Here is a 20,485-nt window from a genome sequence, read left to right on the forward strand (position 1 = left end):
ATTCTTACACCGTGCGTGTAAAAGAATACAACATATAGTAAAATAATAACTGCTGTTTATCTGTTTACAGGGGCGTACAATTCTTACACCGCGCGTGTAAAAGAATACAACATATAGTAAAATAAAAAATGCTGTATATCTGCTTACAGGGGCGTTAGCCATGTACTCTGCTGGTAACGACAGTTATGACTTGGTACGTATGCTACTGGACATGACACCAAGAAATGAGGACCTGGGACCCAATGCTCTGTCGGTCAGTCATGACAGCAAGAGACTGGCCTTTATTGGTCCTTCAGAGTACACTATTTGTGTTGTGGATGCGAGGTCATTAGATGAGGTAACTAATGTAATATTATCCTCGTTTACCTTTTTTTTTGATATTTTTTTTTTGAGGAAACGCATCATTATTTTAAGATAGTAGGTGGGTTGTACAGGGGGGTGCATTGGGTGCACGTGCACCCCCTGCAAAAACTGAAGGTCTTTTGACTCGCTCATTTCCTTTTTCCTTTTTTCATCTGCAAATAGTAGCAACGTAAAGTTATTGGATTGCTGTTTTTTTGTTCTGCAAATCTTTGGAATGTTGTACACTTCTCAAAGGAAAGGGGAGGGTTTTTTATGACCTTCTCTTAATCCATTAAGTGGTTTTATCATAAGGCAAGGTAATAGTCCCTTTCACAGTTCCCTGCGCCATTTTGAAAGGTAGCTGTGCCTTGCAATGGTAGAGACTTATGAATAATTGTCCAAGGTGTTGATAAAAAACAAGGTATCTATAATTGCAAACTCACAGTTCGTCTCGCTACGATGCAAAGGCACGGCTACCTTTCAAGATAACGCAGGGAATTGTGAAAGGAACTATTTCACGTGTGTTGATTTGTCAATTTGGGGTGCATAACTTACGGAACAGACCTTGCACTCGGTTAATAAGAGCTATATATGATCCCAACAGGTGCTGAGAGTCGATATCACTACAGTGGCATCACCAGGACGTGCTCATATAGACACAGCAACAATGGTTGCCTTCGCTACGCCAGAACTCAATCAACTGTTAGTCGTGACATCATCTAATAGGTTACTGAAGCTGAATGGTAGTAATGGACTGCTGTTGAGTGAAGTTAGTAAACATTGCAATCCGTCCGTTCATTTCATTCTTCCTTTTGTTTCTCCATCCGTCCGTACGTGTCTCATCATGTCTTCCCATTCTTCTGTCCACCCATCCTGTCATTTATCCATCCATGCATCCACCCTTTTACCTATCCATGCATTGATCCACTCACCTATCCATCCATCCATCCGTCCGTCCGTCCGTCCGTCCATCTATCCATGCATCCTTCCCTCCATCCATCCATGCATCCTTCCCTCCCTCCCTCCCTCCCTCTCTCTCTCCCTCCTTCCTTCCAATCATCCATCCCATCCATCCATCCATCCATCCCATCCATCCATCCATCCATCCATCCATCCATCCATCCATCCACCCTTTAATGTGAACCAATAATTTTCTCCACTTTCAGGTTTCTAACCTTCATCGTCATAGCTGTTCATGTTTAGACACTTCTCCTGATGGTCGTTACCTGGCAACGGCCGGGGACAATCTGATAAAAGTATGGGACTACCATATGAGACTTGATATTAACTTCCAGGTAATCTGTCAAAAGGATATGCATAAAAACTCTTTAGATTGTCTATAATAGTTATAGATGGTTTGCACCATCACGTGATGGCAGCCATGACAGGAGGCACAAGAATAGTCAAGAGTCTTTTTCTCTGGGGAGCTAGGGCTAGCCTCGATTTTGTATGGGACTATTTTGAATATTCATGTGTTCAAGTGAAGTTCCGTGGAATTTCAAAGAGTTTGTATTGTTAAAGTTGTGCATTCTTTACATTACCGTTGGTATATATTTGTGAATATTTGGACACTGAATTAAGGCTAATCCTATATAAATGACTCAACGAACACAGTGGTATTTGACTAATTCGAAAATGGTCTATTGTTTCTCATGTAAATCAGACTAGACCATTTTCAATAGATCGTTTTCTCAAGGTTGCGTGCGCATCCGAATTTAAGGAACTTGACGGGCCACGATACCAGAACACGAGTATTATCATGCATTTCTATGAATTTTTTTCCTGTAAGAATTCATAAAAAAGATTATTCTTCTCTTTAAATATAAAACTGTTTTCTCAATTTTACTGAATTTGCGTTTTTCAGTTTTTTGGCCCGTCAAGTTGGATGCGCACGCAACCTTAAAAAAAAGGCCTGTTGTTCTACCTTCTGCCATGGCTGCCATCACGTGAGGGTGCAAAGCCGCTCTTAAATGGTTTTCTATAGGCAATAGACTACCAAATAAATCGTAGATCAAATAAATCGTTAGAGTACGTTAAGGTACATGAGCACGATTTATTTGATTGACGTTGATTGATGGTAGTAATGCAAATTAACCTTCCACAACTTTTGTCTCGATCAGCACTCAGCAAAGCAGCAGCAGTAAGGGGGACTCGCGATCGATGCCGTATATTTGCGGGTTTAATCCGCGGAATTACGAAGGCGGGTACAGCAGATTTACGGGATTTCCCGCGGTGTGTCCTTACTGCTGCTGTGTTGGATACCGCAAACGGAGGTTAAAATATTTGTCGGATATACGATGCATGAATGTAAAAAGTTCACCAATGACTTCTGTATAATTTGTCTAAGATCCAAAGTTAACATACCTAAGCCCAAGGGTTTCTGGTGTTGTGGTAAGAAAATGCAAATAGAAGACGACACGTCAGCACAGTGTTACGAGTGTGGTAAGAATATTCGTAATGCCGTACCAAATGCTACCAGAGAGCAGTATTATACCAACGGAGGTCGTAAGAAAACACCTTATAAGAGAATAAAATACTTTAGAGACTGGATGAGTCATATCCAAGGTTTACACCCGGTATATTTAGACAACAAAGTAAAGAAGAAAATCATAGACCACTTAGAAGAGCCAACCCCACAAAGTCTACGAAAGACATTAAAAAAATTAAAGCTAGGGAAATATTACAAAGCTATTCCCTATTTTTTGTCTGAAATTACCGGTAAGCGTATTCCTGATGTCCCAGACATGCAGAGAGCTGAGTGGATGTTTTGTCGGCTGGATAAGGATATTCCCTATTACCCTGACGTAATCTATGAAATATTCCAGCAAATGGATCCCCAGCACCCGCTGTTAGAATGGATTCCTAGACGATGATATGTGCAGCTGAAATCCACCTACATTTCTTTGGAAGCAAATGTCTACTGAGCGAGTTTTCTTTGTAGCTCCTCTTTTGCCTCCTGGTAGATCTTTTTGCGAGATTCCTCGGAAAGATCTTTCACGATGGTTTTTTTATTGCCCGACTTTAATTCGCCGTATTTCTTTTCCTCCGCGAGGATCAAAGAGAACTCCGCGTCGTCTATGCGGCGGTCCAGCAGAGCTTGGGAGACTAAGTCGGCGATGGTGTTAGCCTTTGCTCTTGCTAGGGCTATGTGAGTGTCGTGCTTGGATATCTTACCGGACAATTGCTTTATAATGCCTGTCGTAACAGCGGAAACGATGCCGCAGACGGCCCCGACGCCGGCCAAAGGAACGCCAACGACTATTCCAGGCCCGGTGAGTGAGGTAGCAACGCCAGTGCCTGTTAACGCCACGGACATGGAGCCGGAAGTTATCGCGATTTTATGTAGTATGCTTCGGGCTCTAGCATACTTTTTCCTGACCTCCTCATAGTGTTTTGTCTGCCCCTCTAAGTAAGCCAGGATTAGATTTGCCTTATTCAAACGGAAGTTCTCGGCGTTTAATTCGTTAGGTTCCTTAGGAAGTTCAGGATAAAGTGGAGGTGCTGATGGTATGACATCCATTATATATACTAATGTACGACGCTTTTGGGAATGATATACAGGAGCAGGCACATCATGACAACAGGGATTATGCCAACTGGAGGGCCTTTAGGAAGATGTTTCCGCATGCAGACCCTAGTAAGTTCGAAAGAAGATCCGATGGGATTTACTTCAACGGCTCCAGGATGTACAGCAATGCAGACTTGGAGCAAGTAGGTGATCAGGTGCAGCAATTGACAATTGTACACCCCGTTCATAAACCAACAAAACCCGAGCATAAAGCACCCAATTTTCCTAGAAACTTATTGTTAACCACGGAAGATTACCCATTTTACGATGCTGAAGGTGGTGTAAACAACTTTGAAAAAATGGTAACGCATCTAGAGATTTTAGTGGGTAAGCAATCGTTTAACGTAGTAGTAAGGAATATCTTTAAAGAGACGATGTTGAAGCATACGTCAGGTAAAGAGGCCAGGGAATGGTTAGCAGGACCCAACATGCGGTATTGGCCACAGCAGTTAAACTTTGCTATTTGGGCTGCCACCAAAGGTTGTGGTGTTGCCGCGGACATGTTCCACATTTCATTTATGCGGTTTCACGTTGCCTTTACGGTAAGGAGGTTGTTGAAGGAGCTTAACGTACCCCTACCGGGAGATGGAGCATTTGATCCAATGAATAACCGCTACGACTCCGCAGCCCTGGAAAGGTTAATTAATGAGTTCAAACCACAGCAAAAAGATTTTCGTTATAATGAGGGTAAGACGCATGGGCTGGGTATAGTTTATGTTTGGGGTGTCAATGGTGAGAAGCCGGCCGACTACGGGCATCAGGAATATCCAAGTAATGAGTTAGAGTTCGGTGATATGGGTGGTGATAAGGGCAATAATTCATTAATTACTAGGATTCAAACAAACTACCCCGGCACTTGGGATCCGTTCGTGTTAATGAAAGGAAAAGGTCTAAGAAACCTAGCCAGGATTAACCGTAGCATAGAAGCATTCGTGTACTGCATCCTGGGAGCGCAGGTAAATACCCGCAACCCCATTGTTGGATCCCAAGGCGCTTCACAGGAAACGCAACAAGAATTCCTAACTTTATTTGAGTCTGCAATAATAGAAAATGACATATCTAAATCGGTGCAGAGATATCAATTAGCGGTGCAGCAATCTAAAGTGCGGCTGGATTACGCTTTGTCGCCTGGTTGTTGGTTAATGCCAAGTAATTTGGTTATTAACACCAATTCCGTTGTGGGTTATAACAACAAGCTGCAGCGAGCTACCAAGGACATGAAGTTTGGGGTGAACTCTGACATGACCAAGGGCATTACTCACTTCGTAGAGAAACCAAAAAAAGAGGTAGAAAAACCATTAAAAAAGGTGTACGTGCCACCAAAGAAACCAGTAAAGAAGGTTATGCCGCCTGAGGAATATGACCATAACCTACTAAAAGCCGGCTTAGCAGCTGCAAGCATTGGTCTGAGCTATTATATATGGCGATGAACAACCCCTACGTAGCTGGAGTAGATTGTGTCTATACGACTTACACAGGCGAGAAAAAATACAACCAAGCATCTTGGGTCGACGTTGAGGGCATGTCCGTGGATCTGAACTACTCAGGAAAGAAGTTAATCCTTTGCAGTATTTGCATTGGCACAGAGAGCCATGCCAACGTCGGCTTTAGGTTCCTGGATGAGAATGGCGTACTGCAGCCTATGAGAAATAAGACGAACAACAGGGAGCCTGTGCATTTCTCCGTAGAGCCGTACCCCGGCAGTGCTGAGAATCTTACGACTTGGACTTTACACATGGTTGCTGATTGCCATGGGAAGGTAAAGCTGCAAATGCGTGTAGACGATACTGGGCGCGTTTGCGTGAATAGCATAGAGGATCAAAGAGATAAGCCTTTTAACCACGCGACCATTAGCACTCTTACGGTGCTTAGTCTTTAAATATATGAACCCACACACGAAAGAGGACTGGTTTCTTCATTACCTAGAGGAAAAGGACTACACGGGCGACGAGTGGTACGACACCGGACTGTGGGTGGATGTTGGAGGGCTAGGATTAATCGTATGCACTATTAGTATGTCGGAGCGGTATTCATGTAATATTGGATTTAGGATTGTTGACGAGACCAACGCCCCGTTGTTGCCTTACAGGACGAAAAATAATAATAGGCACCCGGCCCATTTTTCATCCGAGATTAACCTATATAGCTTCGAAGACCTAGTACCATTAACTTTTCACATGATAGCCAATTGTCAATATGCAAAGCTTCAGATTCGCCCCAGCGATGCCACTGCCGTTGGCGCCAACCCCAGCATTGTCCGAATAAATGCTGCGGGTAAGGCAACCGAACCTCCGACGGATGCTACTTGGAATCATAAGCCCATTAGCACCATGAGCGTGCTGCCGCTAGTTCCGCATTATCAAGGTGGTGCGAATACCATCTTTACTTATCCGCGGTCAAGGATGCCTCGGGCGCCCGACGACGATAAGCCACCAGTAATACATAAGGATAAGATTAGCCCTTCATCTTCTTCAGGAATACCACTCCAATAGCGACGACTGATATCCAAATGTTATTCCCCACGAACTTCAACAGTTCTCCGCCGGTCTTCAGTACCAAACCTAAGGTGCTACCAAGCAAGCCCGGAATGCTTGCTGCAATTTTTTTACCCAGCGCCGTTAACCCCGCCGCAATTCCCGCGGTTGCCTTAGCCAACTCTGCGCCTATTTTCTTACTCACTTCCCCTATTTCTTTTTCTACCTTCTTACCCATTTCCCCCATTTCTTTTCCCACCTTTTTTCCCATTTTCCCTACCTTTTTTCCAAGCGCCTCTGCGCCTGAAGCCACGCCGTTAATTGCATTCATAATTCCAGCAATAGCGCCTGCGAGCGTTACGGCAAAGGCTAATGGAATGCCGTACCTCCGAAGGACCCTCAGTATTTTTTGTCTGGTGGTAAGCCCCAGCTCCCTTTCCAAGCCTTCCCTTTGCGCCTGCAACTCCGCAATCCTTTCCTCTAGGGACCCTACTTGCACCCGAGCTGCTTCTCTTTCCCCGTCGGCAAGTGTTTGATCGTCGATTATTTGCCGTTGCCGATCTATTTCATACTCCAGGTCCTCTATGGCTTGCTCTCTTTGTCTTAATTGCTCCCCCTTATTGATGATTTCCGTATTTAACCGCCGTTCTTGCATTACTGAGGCTTCCAGCTGTGCACCCAGACGTCTAAGTTCGGCGTCTCTGTCTCCAATGTCCATGACTGCGCGGTCGAATTTCCTTCTGGCAGCGTCCCTTTCTTGCAGCAACATGTTAACGCGGTGCTGAGTGTCTTCGTCTTGCGCTTCGTTGGTTTCTTGTATTTCCTGTATTGCTCTTATGTACGCCTCGTCTTTGGTATCCATATCTTGTTTTAGATCTTCGATGTATTCCGCCTGCTGCTGTAATTCAGCGTTCTTTTCCTCTAATTGCTCTGTAAGTTCGTCAAGTTGTTCTTTGTGTTTATTTATGAGTTCTTGCTGCGCATTTTCTTCCATGTCGAGTGATTCTAAAGACTGCTGCAGCTGCAGTGCGGCGCTGCTGCCCGACGGCGTACTCGTTAGCTTTTCCTCTACGTCTTCCTTGGTAGCTTGTATTTTTGCGAGCTTTCCTTGATCCTTATCCAGAATTCCGGAGATGGCATGCATTTGACTGGTAGCCTTGGGGGTCTTAAAAGCTTTGAAGAATCCCGAAGATAACCTCGTTGTTTCCTTATGTATTAAGCTGGACAGCACGGATAAGTCAGGCCTACCCAGTGCCGTCGTTATTTCCTTCGGTAAGGCATTGTTAAGTGCGTTAGACTTTTTGCTTTGATAAAAGTCATACCATTTTTCCCTGCCTATGTAACGGACTTGAATTTGACCCTTGTCACCGCGTTGGAATTCTAAGAGAGTCGAACTGGCGCTAGGATACCTCTTACGCACGTCAGCAAGTAGCTTTTGGGGTACCGTTTCGCCGATAGCTGCCATTAAAGTTGGAGGAATTCGGGGGTCGGTAAAGAACCTTCCTTTTCCATCGCGGATGACGTAAACCTTAGCGCCGCTTCTAGCAAGCCTACCCATAATTAATTCCCTGCCGTATTCGTCTTCTTCGAACATTAGCTGCGCCTTTTCAGGCATCCACTCGGGTAGTAGCTCCTGAAGCCTTTCAAAGTCGTCCGGGGGCTCTTCCATGGATTCGTCCATTTCTCGTTGGACTCTTTGCAACCATGCGTCACTGGGGGCTTCAGGAACTAATCCTAAGTCGCCCATTTGCATGTAAGATGGAAGAGATTTACCGGGGTTTTTTCCTTTGAACCTCTTTATGAGGCTACGTAAGGCATCGGGGGCATTTAGGCCGTACTTGCGACGTAGCTTTTCATAAAAGCCCGGCTTATCCGCCTCCGGCAGCAGGGTCTCATACTCATCGTCGTTAATGTCGACTTGACCTTCTTCGGTAAGGGGATCAAAATCCGTTCCTTCTACTTCCATTATATATGATAAGCTCAAAGTTAAATCCCAACGTATTACCTAAGCAGGTTGGCGGACTGAAAGCAGAACGCACCTTTCACCGGGTCACCTTTACGCCCAGCAGCGCAAAGCCGGGAGAAACGCTGTACGTAGGCGTGCCCCGCCTAACAGATAACCTAGTCTTAGTCCCTGGTACCTTGGCTTTAAGGTTTGACCTAGCGGTGCAGCCCAGCACTGTGGATGAAAGGATTATCGTTAACAACGTGGGTCGCAACATTGTTTCTAAGATGCGCGTAAAGTTCGCCGGGGAATCCTTGCTGGACTTAAATAGGTACGATCTGTATACCACGTACAAAGACTAATGGTTGACAGCCTTTGACCGCGCGCAAAGGATAGAACAAGGAATTGGTAGTGTCATTCTACGTAAGGTCCGCACACCTACGAAAACGCAACCTACTGACGGCAGCGGAGAAACCGCAGTGGCAGACGCAAAGCGAATAAAGACCGCCTATGGTAGCAAGTATGTCATACCATTAGACTTTGAAGTAATCACGAATCACGGTGTGTATTACCCAAGACAGTTATCCGAGCTACAGTTTGAAGTAACCTTAGCAGATGCTAATAACATCATTGGTGGGCTAAGCACTGCACTTACCACAACAACCCCATACTCTATTACCAACTTAGAGCTACAGTACGAAACGGTGTACAGCGAAGAGCTGGCCCGTAGCGCTGGCATGGAATATAGCGCCGGAAAGGCATTCTTATACGACCACGTAGTAATGTATAAGACGTTTAGCTTCTTGGATAAGACGGATGAGGTTATCAACCAAAGCATTAACCTCCCCCGAAGAAGTCTTACGGGGTTGATGTTGGTGTTTGCTAAGCCCTACGAGGCCGGTAAGCGTGACTCCGAAGACTTTCACAACCCCAACATTACTAACGTAGGGGTCAACATAAACGGCGTTCCAAACAAGGTCTACTCCCAGGGGATAAAGCCCGCAGACGTGTACAGAGAGGCCATGCGCAAGTTTGGCGACCAAATTAGCCCCGAGGAATTCTTTAAGGATAAGTACGCGCTGTGGATTGACATGCGCGCCATTAACGACGAAGACCTACATGGTCAGGGTTTACGTCTAGTAAATACGCAGGATGGCATAACATTGGAGATCAAACGCACCAAGAATGCCTCCGCGGGCGACGGTGATAAAATAAACTGCTACGTCTTCGTCGTCTCTGACGCGCAACTGAGCGTAGAAATGAATCAGCTAAAGAGCGTTGCCTACTAGGCTCGCGTTCCTTGAGCCAAGCGAAAGGATAAAAAATATCCCTTACGTATAATATGCTTCGCGTATTCGAAAACAACGAAACCAAACTGCAATGCATAGTGCAAGGCGAAACTTTATACTTCAAAGCAAAGGAAGTGGCTTTGGCGTTGGGCTATGAGCGCCCCAGAGATGCGATTAGAGCACATGTATCTGAGAAATACCAGAAAAAATGGGCTGATCTACAAGGGGCTGCGAATCACCGCTCCTTTACTACGCAACCAAATGCCGTGTTTATATCCGAACCTGGTCTGTACGAACTGACATTTAGCTCCAAACTACCCAAAGCCGTGGAGTTTCGCGATTGGGTCTTCGAAGAAGTCCTACCCGCGCTAAGGAAAGCGGGTAAGTATGCGATGGACAAGCGCTTCGACGGTCCAAACAAGTTAGTATTTAAGATCGAAAATGAAGCCGACCTACACGCGAAGGTAGTCGACTACATACGTAGGTTTTACCCCGATTTCATCATAGCGCCGGGTCTTGGCGAGCTTCAAGATTCAGACAGCAAGCGAATAACCTGCTGGCGAAAAGGCTACCAAGCCGGTCAACCCGACCTCTTAATCCTAAATGCGCATAAGGAATACCGCGGGTTGTGTATCGAGTTGAAAACCCCAAAAGGAAACGGCGTCTTATCCGCGAAGCAATCTAAGAAAATCTCGCAGCTTGACGTAAATGGTTACCTAACGATGGTTAGCAACGATTACGACGTTATCTGTCGTGCCTTAATAGGTTACGCGGATGGCATTCGTATTCCCTGTAGGGGCTGCGTGAAGCGGTTTAAGTCCTACGCCACTTTGAAAACGCATTTAAAGATATTCCATAGGTATAATGAAGCTCAGCTTGACTCACTGGCGTGATCTTGCCCACGGTAAAGCATACGAAATAAAAAATTACGTCGTCTTCGAAGACATCGACCGTTTACGGTTAGTCCTCAAAGACTTAGAAGGCAAGGAATATTCCCTTTGGGCGCCGGATTGCGTGCGGTACGTAATTCAGGGCGAGGAATTCACCCACTTACGCAGCTATGGTAAGGTAAATGGCCGATGGAAGTTTGACATTGAAAGAAGAGTCACTCCATCTCCTCTTTGTAGTTAAGCGCCCGCTGCGCTTTAGGATCCGCGGAGCACCAATGCCCCACAAAGGATCCTTCGGAGAATACCCTGTCGCAATGAAGGCAGGTGTATTTTTTACGCGGCTTACGAGGGGTAATGCAGTCGGCAGGTAGTTCGCAAGTAATACAGTCCATATATTGAAAGGGTGATTAGGAATCCTCCTAAGAAGGCGGCTGCGTAGGCTAGCATATACCTTTAAAAGGGGTCCTTATATTTATTAATGTTTCTTCTTTTCTTATTGAGTTCTGCATACCTTCTCCAAAAGGGGTCCTTATATTTATTAATGTATCTTCTTTTCTTCTTAATAAAGAATCAAGGAATATTAATAAATATAAGAGTGCATTTTGAGACTCTTTGCGCAAACCCTACTTTACTTACGGGCTTTCCTTACTTCCACGTTTTGAGCATGCCAATCATCAAAGCGATCCAAGTACTCCTTAAAACCACGTGGGCGATGCTGCGGGCACAAACACTGCCAGATATGATCATCTCCTTTCCTTAAGCCGCCACACGCGTCACAGGGCGCACTCCAATACTCTGCGTTCTCCCAGCGCGTACCTTCGGCGCGGTCGAACTCCGTAAAGCGTTGGTCTATTTCTTTCGAAGAGTTAACTTCCTTATGGTTTCCGCTGGGCAACATCTCGCAGCGATATCACCATGCTCCTCGCATACGACGTCCAAATCATAATTACCACGACATCTATGTTGATGCCATGCGTCCGTGAGACCTTCATCGCAGCACGCACACACATCCTTTAAACACACCCTATTTTCTTGGTGGTATTGCAACATTTGGGGCGTGCTAAAGAGCCGATTGCAATCAGCACAGCATCTTTCCTTAGACTTCAAACACACCCTTCCTTCCACGTGATATCGCAGCGCCTGTTTACTGCTAAACTGCCGGCTGCAAGTGCCACAGGTGGTGACGTTATCCACCTCTTTAAAACATACCTTCTTTTTTTGGTGATACTGCAAAGCCTGTTTGCTACTGAACTCCCTGTCGCAATCCTTACACTTCATTATATAATAAGAATTTATTAACCCTTATAAGGGATACCGCATGAAGTCCTTAACGGAATCTTTCGCCCAGCCCGCCATCGTCAAAAGCGCACCAAACCGTTCTGCGCGCTTCAGACCGCACATTTCATCGTACAATTCCTGCACGCGCTCCCGCAGCCGATCGATCTCCTCCCTTTGCATTTCTATGGTGTCTCTTTTATCTTTTGCGTCGCCGGCAATCCTTCTTACTGCGTCCACTGGGTCCATCGTATATATAATGAACCATATTCCCTGCAATGCTCTGATAGTAGGACCCACCGGCTGCGGCAAAACGCAGTTCGTCGTGGAGCAGCTATTAGGACCCTTTAGATACCGTTTCGACTACATCGTGTTATTATGTCCCACCTATGTGAATAACCGCACCTGGGAAGGCATAGGAGTGAAAGATGACGACTTCTTCGTAGATATCTTAGATCCTAATGAGTTATCCAGCCATTTGAAGTTTTGGCATAAGCAATTCCCTAAAGATACGCAAACCCTCCTCATACTGGACGACATTGCCTGCGGGGACGACGTAAAAAGGCGCACTTCGGAGTTGGTGAAGCTTGCCTTTAGCGGCAGACACGACAATATCAGCGTTTGGTTGCTCTCGCAGCAGCTTACCAGCGTCTCTAAACCCTTTAGGGAAAACATAGGTTCGCTTGTCGTATTTTATACTCCGAGCCGTAGTGATCTGGAAACCATTCTCTCTGACTACGGCGGTGAGATAAGCAAGGAACAGTTACACGAATACATGCGGCATTTAAAAACGCACCAACATTCCAAGATGATCTTCTCTTTGAGGTTTCCCTACACGGTTGGAATCTATGATTCCTAATGTATATGGACATTGAGCAGCTCTTAGATGAAGTCCCCACACAGCTAGATGAAAGTAACCTTAAGGAACAACTTAACGTCCTTGTGTCTTCTGGGAAGTGTAAAGAAATGATAGGCAAGGAACTTACCCATGAGCAAGTTAATAAGTTGTCAGAAGAGGAAGTCAAGAAGTTCCATAAGAGATACGAGGCTGCCCTTGCAAGTAAGACCACGGACGCCGTAGCAGACTCCGCTATCCGACTTGCGACTAAATTGCTTGGACTTGCACTGCCCATAGACGACGTGGAGCAACTGCGGAAGGACATAAGCGAGGACTATGTCATCGCCCAAGAACTTAAGATAACCTGCGGGTGGTTGTCTTTGAAGTGCGGTAAGTTAATGGCAGTCGCCTCCGCGGCACTTCACGTAGCTCAGCATGTCGACTTGAAGGAACTTGCGGGCACCTTTGGTGCCTCTTGGAAGGACTTCAAGAAGGACAGAGAAGTCGAAAAGGTCTTCCAGGCAGCACTTGCTGAGGTACCTAGTCAAGTACCTGCAAGTGACTTATCAAGTACTTAGTCAAGTCATTCGCGGGAATTACCCAGGTCGCCTCAAGTACCTAGTTAAGTCATCCTTAAGTACTTAGTCACTTATCAAGTCCTTCAAGTCCTTAGATATAAATGAGTGAAGCTGAATCGAAGGCGGAGGAAACCCCTCAAGTAGAAGATACCAAGATTACCAGGGCTAAATCTCCAGGCAGAGTCGCCGCGGGAAAGAAGCTCGCGGAGATGAACAAGAAGAACAAAGCAAAAAAAGAAGAAAAGGCGGAGGATGAAAGCGAATCCTTTTGGAATCCTGGGTACGTCATCGGCGCGATAGGAGTCGCTATAGCAGCAGGCAGCCTTTACTTTCAATGGCGGGCATCGAAAAAGGCGGAATTTAAGGCGCCTCCTGTCATACGCAGGGAGGAGCCCCCGGTAAGGAAATGTAGGATTCCAGAAATGGAGTAACCTTCTCTCTTTGTAATATAATGTCAACTAAATTGATTGACGCCGTCCAAGAAGCTGCTATCACAACCTCCATCATCGCCGGTATTGGCTGGGTAGGTAAGAAAGTCCTAAAGGAGGACCTTACTGAGGACCCAACTAAAAACCTGAGTAACTTTGCTAAGATGACCGCTGCCGTATGCGGGGCTATCATGCTAAGAAATTACCTGCAGAAGGAAAAATACCTACCTACGGTGTAATATATAATGGCTAGCGTGGTCGTAGGTGGAGTTATTGCAGCTTTAGCATTCACTGGAGCTAATTATGGTGGTCAATATTTGGATAGATTAGTTAGAGGCGACAAAAGCGGAGAATTAGCCGCTGAGAGGAAGAGACACGATTTGGCGCTGGAGAAATATCAAAGGGACGTGGCAGCTTGGAATGAAAAAAGACAAGCTTACAGGGATTGGTTGGACAAGAACTACCAAGACAAAATGCAGGCGGATAAGAACTTCGAAAACACAGACTACGCCTTTAAGCTCTATGCGCAGGCGCACCCCGACTTTAGGCTGAAAAGGCCTCAGTTCGAGAATTACTACCAGCCTTCTAAGAAACAAAAAGATAGCGAATTGGTCTTCGTTGGAGTCGCAGGGCTGGCGGGAGGCGTGGCCTTGGCGTATCTAATATAATGATCGTCTTTTTGGAAAGCGACAAGAATGACTTTACCACTTATCTGAATCCTCCCATCCGCGCGGAAAGGGTCCGGCTGGTTAGTTGCTCTTTGTACAATTCTTGGTATAATTTAGTCAATGGCATGGTCAACGTACTTAAGGCGCCCGGCAAATATCAAGGTGAAATGCTACCCGATGGACATTACACGCCAATCACCCTTGCTAAGGAGCTCGCCAAGCGCGGTTATACTCTCACCACGGGATTACCACACGAAATGACCTTCAAACATAATATGCCAAACTATTCAGTAACTTTTGGAAAGTCTGACCCATTGGGATCTTTATTATGTGCCTCAGGCAAAACAATTACCGACACAGCCATACCCGTGAAATGGAAAGTCGCATCCTCTTACGAAGTCTATTGCGACTTGGTCCATAGTTACAACAATGGAGAAAAGTCTTCTCTTATGTCCAAGTTTCCACCTAAGGGTAATCCATTTGACCTGGTAGAATACACTCCCATTTCTTTGAGCTATGACTTGTCTAATTTGGTAGAAAGTATAAACATCACCATTAAAGTGGACGGAGAGACGGTGGATTTTAACGGGCGAAAGATCAATCTTGTTTTGGAATTCATATAATGGGCCGCGTAGAGGATAAACTAAAAAGGATTTACTATGGGCCTGAAGGTTATTGGAAAGGAGCGTCGGCCATCAAGAAACTCGCGACCGCGGCCAGGGTATCAGAAGAAACGGCTAAGAACTGGTTAAAAAAACAAACCCTCTGGCAGGTTTATCTTCCCGTGCCTAAGTACATTCCCAGGCCCAGCTTTACCGTAAATACCCCTAATGAAGTTCATCAGGCGGATTTGCTCTTCTTACCGCACGACAAGGTGAGAAGAAAGACCTATAGATACGCTTTGACCGTAGTTGATATCGCAAGCAGATACAAGGACGCCGAACCCATAACCAGCAAGGATTTTGGGGAAGTCGCAGAAGCCCTAGGTAGGATTTATAAGCGCGTCTTGAAATGGCCTAAGCTGCTGCAAGTGGATGCGGGGACAGAGTTCATGGGCGTGGTTACTAAGACCCTGAAAGACCACGACACTAAGATTAGGAGAGCCGAAGCAGAGTACCACAGGGGTCAGAGCATCGTCGAAAGATTCAACAAGACCCTGGCCGAGCGTCTCTTTGGGTACCAGTATTGGAAAGAACTGGAAGATCCCTCCAAACGCAACAGGGAATGGACTCAGAGGCTCCCCCAGGTCGTCGCGGCTTTGAACAACGAGGCGGCCAGGGCTACGGGAATGAAACCCAAGGATGCCATAAAAAAGAAACACGTGGAGCACGAGTCCTACGTCAGAAGTTCAAGGGCGGTCGGACTGAAGGAAAAAAAGCTCCCCCGCGACATAGTGGTCCGATACCTCTATCAGCCGGGGGAACTCGAAGGTGGCAGTAAGAGAGCCACGGATCCTAACTGGTCTTTGGAAACGTATGAGATTTCAAAGTCCGTCACCAAGGAAGGGCAGCCCGTGTTGTATTACCTAGATGGCCCAAGTCGTGGATTTGTCATGGAAGAGCTGCTCATAGTTCCTAAAGACTCAGAGTAGCGCAGCACCGCGCGCCCGATTACACTCTAGGCATGTCAGCCTTACGTTGCCTCTGCAATGCCCGCGTTTATTATTTATGCGATCCACGGAGAACTGCTGATCGTCATTTGGGTCAAACCTCCATAGTAGTGGTATGTTACACTTGGCACACCTTGCCCCTTTCTTATAGACGTCGTCCACGCATAGGTCGAACGTCATATCTTTTTCTTCGTCGTGCCGCTTGTAGCGAAGGAGTTTCTTAGCAATGTTCTCTTTGGCTACGTCTTCTGGGGTCTTATCGTAGCGCAATTGCGGACCCCAGGCTCTTTTCAACTGTTTGGCATACTCCACGCGGCTTACGGCGGTGTAGATAAGGTTGCTCCAACACAGCCGCTGGTCTATGATCCATAAGGTTTCTTTTATGGTAAGCCCTTGCGCGCTGTGGACTGTCATGCAGTAACCCAAGCGCCAATCTGGATGGGAGGTAATTCTTTCCACCTTTTCTATGGGTACCCACGCTTTATCATGCGTTACTGCGTTCTGCAGTTGGATGTCGGTACCAGGTACCCAGACGTCTCTTTTTTGCATGCGGGTGTCACGCGGCTTATAGCAAACAGGTACGGGATGCGTAGGGAAGCGCTCTCGGTGTATATTTAGCAAATCCTTTTGTATGCGAGACTGTGCTGCGCGTTTGCTGCTCAGCACCAGATCCTTTGGATGCCATGCGTATAGAAAGTCCTCGTAGGACTTCGCTCGTACGCGTTTGCGCAGTGTCTTGCATTGCTCGGCGTCACTGAGGCCCCGAAGTTCTGCTTTCAGGTTTCTTACTTGATCCTTACTGCGGTAGTCGGCGTTAATTTCCTCCGCATGGTCTACCATTTCTTTTAACCATTCATGGGGCATTTCTCCGGCTATAGGAGGTGGTTGACATGGATCTCCGGCAAATACAACTTGGCACTTTCCGCGGAGGAATTCTACGAATTCTTTGAGGATTTCTAAAGGAACGGTACAAATCTCATCCCAAAGTATCACCGGAGGTATGTCGTGGATGGCTTCAGGTACCCACTTTTGGCCATTCCAACGGAAGAAGCTGTGGTACGTTTGAGCGTCGTGGCCCATTTCGCAGAGTTCTCTTTCCAAACGATGTGTTGGCGTTAGCACTTTTAAGGCCGGAAAGAGTTCCAAGACGCGCGTAGTCTTACCGCTGCCTCCCGTACCGTAAAGGTAAGAGAAGCGTTGGTAGGAAATGGGGTCCTTTACGGTTGGCATGGGCCTCATTGTGGGCATTACGACGCCCCAAGTATTTTCTCCGTGATATTCTACACGTTCTCTCCATGCTTTTATCTCCTCATCTTTAACGCGCCATTGACCACTTTCCGCCAACTCATCTTCGGTGTAGAATTCTTTCATCTTCTTTAACACTTCAGGCTTTACGTACAAGGAATCCGTAGCTACGCGCGGGATGTCCTCTTTGTCAAACCGCAGTAACATCGCAAGTAGGTTAATGTGCGCATAGGCTAACATGCTGGCACGCAGATGATAATACTGCGGTCGATGGTCTTGGTAGTAACACAAAGCATTCCATTTGTGTAGTTTATCATCTACGAGGTAATCCCATTTCTCCACGGATACCATCGTTCCTTCATCATGTGCACGCTTTATAAGGAAGCTTAGCTCTCCTTCGTCCGTTATTAAGCGTCGCTGCATATGTTTTTCACCTTCTTTTGCGCCCTGCGTGAATTTACCTATGACCACACGCGCCGTGGGGTTATGCTCTGGGAGCCATCGCGTAAAGGCGCTGTGACAAAGTATGGCTTCATGCGCTGTGTATTTTAAAAGTTTGCGCTCTTCAAAGAACTTCAATAGGGGCACCGGTATCCATTCTTTCTCCTGCAGGTGCTTCCCGTACCACGCATAGATTATTGGATGTAAGTCTTTAGCCAACTTCCAAGACGTTAACCGTACGAACCCCGTTGCTGGGGCGTCGTAGTGACCATCCAACGCAACACGAAAGAACTGCGAATCTGGATGTCCGTAACGGTCGTAATATTCCTTACAATCCCCTAGACCTTTGAAGCTTGCGGGGTAACAATGTTTCATATCCAGCGACACGTATTCGTCTTCGTCGTATTCCATGTTCCAAAGACCACCGTGACCATGCTCTACACAAGCTTTAGCTATATCTTTGAACTCCTCCGGCGTGGATTTCCAACCGTTTCTTTTCTTTGCGGCTAAGAAGTCCAAACTGCGACTGCTAAGCACTTCGTCAGAGAAGTCCTCACCAAGGGATTCACATGCACTTTGTATGCGCAGGTGTTCCATTTCCGGTCGGTATAAAGTACCATCTTGCGTCATAAATTGACACCCCTCCGCATCCATTAACCAAATAGAATTCTCGCGCATTAGTTCTGCAAGCGGTGACTTCTTGTAAACGCGCGTCTCCTTCTTTTTAGGAAACCTTAACTCTCTCCACGCATGTGCGTTGTGCTGGTAAATTACGATAGGAGCACCCCGGCCCCCATACTTGTGCGTCCCAGAGTAGATAAAACCGTCGGTGATATCCTTGACGTGTATGCGCCTTTCTAACGCGGTTTCCAACTTCTTGATGTTTTCAATGGTTCCTCCGGTTTTACGAGTAGCATGCTCCCATTTCCTGATGGCTTCTCTTCTCTTCAACGTAAGCTTACCACCGCGGGAGGAATCTTCGAAGAACTCTCTAACCAGCTTCCCTACGCAGTTACCTGGATGGCGCATTGGTTTTAACTTTTTAACATCCGGGTTCTTAATTTCATACGCACCGTAAATAACCACGGTAACCGGGTAAGCAACTTCGTAGAACAACATGTCGATGCCCTCAAGTGCTCCCGGTCGCGTGTCCTTGTTTAAAACAAACAGGTCCTTCCTGCCAGACGCCCTGATAGGATTCCTGCCCTTTTCTATTATCCACTCGCCGTCCAAATACTTTATAAACGTCAACTCCAAACGGTAGTCGCCTTCGGGTATCAAATTGATTATCCTTTCTGCTCTTTCCTCGTCCATCGTCTCGTCTGTATCTCCCTCCATAAATGTCGTGAAGGCAAAGTCGGCGTCTAAGCGGTCCAACACCTGAGTTCTGAGCTTGCGCACAGTTTTATTTCTAATGCTTTTGATGGTATCCATCTATATATAAAGGATATTTTAACCTCCGTTTGCGGTATCCAACACAGCAGCAGTAAGGACACACCGCGGGAAATCCCGTAAATCTGCTGTACCCGCCTTCGTAATTCCGCGGATTAAACCCGCAAATATACGGCATCGATCGCGAGTCCCCCTTACTGCTGCTCAGCAATGAAAACAGTGGTAATAATCGCTGACTATTTAACAAATAGACATCAGTTTTTTATGTGTCTGTCCTCTTATTGACGATAAATTGCGTCATCACATTGTCAAAGTAGTGTTGTGACAATGTGATGACGCAATGTGACAATGAGATTTATCGTCAATAAGAGGACAGACACATAAAAACTGAGGTCTATTTGTTTTTTACAAACAAACTCTCAAATAAAAACTCTTTATTTTTAGCGATCAAAATAACCAACGGAAAGAGAGCGCGCTCGTTGACGTCAGCTTTATCTGTCTGTCCTCTTATTGATGATAAAAGTAACCAATCAACGCGCGAGAAATTAAAAGACCCCTTGCATGTGATATCAAAGCAGTTCGATTTGGAGGACAAAACAAAAGAATTCCAATCTCCTAAGAATTGAAAGCCGATTGTTATTTCCTCCAAATGGAGCTGCATTCCAACGTGCCGCAAGAGGGGTCTATTGATTGGTGAAATGAAATTAATGCGGGTAATGTTTGGCTTGCTTCATTAACATACAGCTATTTCAAGAAAGGTTGAATACTAAATACTGCTTACTGAATAGTGCATTCCAAGACCAAAGGGCATTGTAGGTCATAGTGACATTGTCTAAAGTAGGATTAATAATGATTATTTATTCTATTTTTAGTGTATTCTATCTGAAACAATATACTAACTACATGTAGAGAGTTAATTGCTGTATATTTACTTTTTACTTTAAATTAATGAGACCCACAATGCCCTTTGGTCTTGAGATGCACTATTCAGTATGCAGTATTCAGTATTCAACCTTTCTTGACATAGCTGTATATAATAATTTAATGGTTCTCTATTGTGTTAAGGTATTCATTGGACATTGTGAACGTATCAAGCAGTTGCTATTCACACCCGGTAACCAGGATCTTATCAGTGCAGGAGAGGCCATCTTTATATGGGATTTCCATGGACGCAAAGCAAAGCTGCCTAAGAAACGGTAAACAATGTTGAAAGGATATTCAGAAATTTTTGACTATTTTGGGCCGTTTTGATTGAGCTTGATTAGTTTCAAAATTATTATTTAGTAATTGATGAAAGGAATGGGAGAAGGAAGGAAAAAAGAAGAAAGGAAGAAAGAAAGAAAGAAAGGAAGGAAGAAAGGAAAGAAGAAAGGAAGGGAGGGAGGGAGGGAGGGAAGGAGGGAGGGAGGAAGCAAGCAAGAAAGAAAGAAAGAAAGAAAAAAAAGAAAGAAAGAAAGAAAGGATAAAGAAAGAAGGAAAGAAAGAAAGAAAGAAAGAATAAAA

At 45.6% G+C, this 20,485-nt stretch overlaps 1 protein-coding gene across 1 annotated transcript in view; it reads left to right on the forward strand.

Moving 5' to 3' along the window:
- The window catches only part of LOC116307055 (WD repeat-containing protein 90), a 57,306-nt gene that overhangs the window by 11,561 nt on the left and 25,260 nt on the right, over nt 1–20,485 (forward strand). Inside the window, exons 16-19 of the mRNA XM_089038852.1 lie at nt 150–337; nt 947–1,111; nt 1,509–1,637; nt 20,048–20,178. Coding sequence (XP_088894978.1) covers nt 150–337; nt 947–1,111; nt 1,509–1,637; nt 20,048–20,178 — 613 coding nt within the window. The remainder of the gene's footprint in view (nt 1–149; nt 338–946; nt 1,112–1,508; nt 1,638–20,047; nt 20,179–20,485) is intronic.

Source organism: Actinia tenebrosa, unplaced genomic scaffold (genome assembly GCF_029948245.1).
Source record: "Actinia tenebrosa isolate PJP-AT-01 unplaced genomic scaffold, QUT_ActTen_1.0 PGA_scaffold0__85_contigs__length_37466705, whole genome shotgun sequence".
NCBI classification, from domain to species: Eukaryota; Metazoa; Cnidaria; class Anthozoa; order Actiniaria; family Actiniidae; genus Actinia; species Actinia tenebrosa.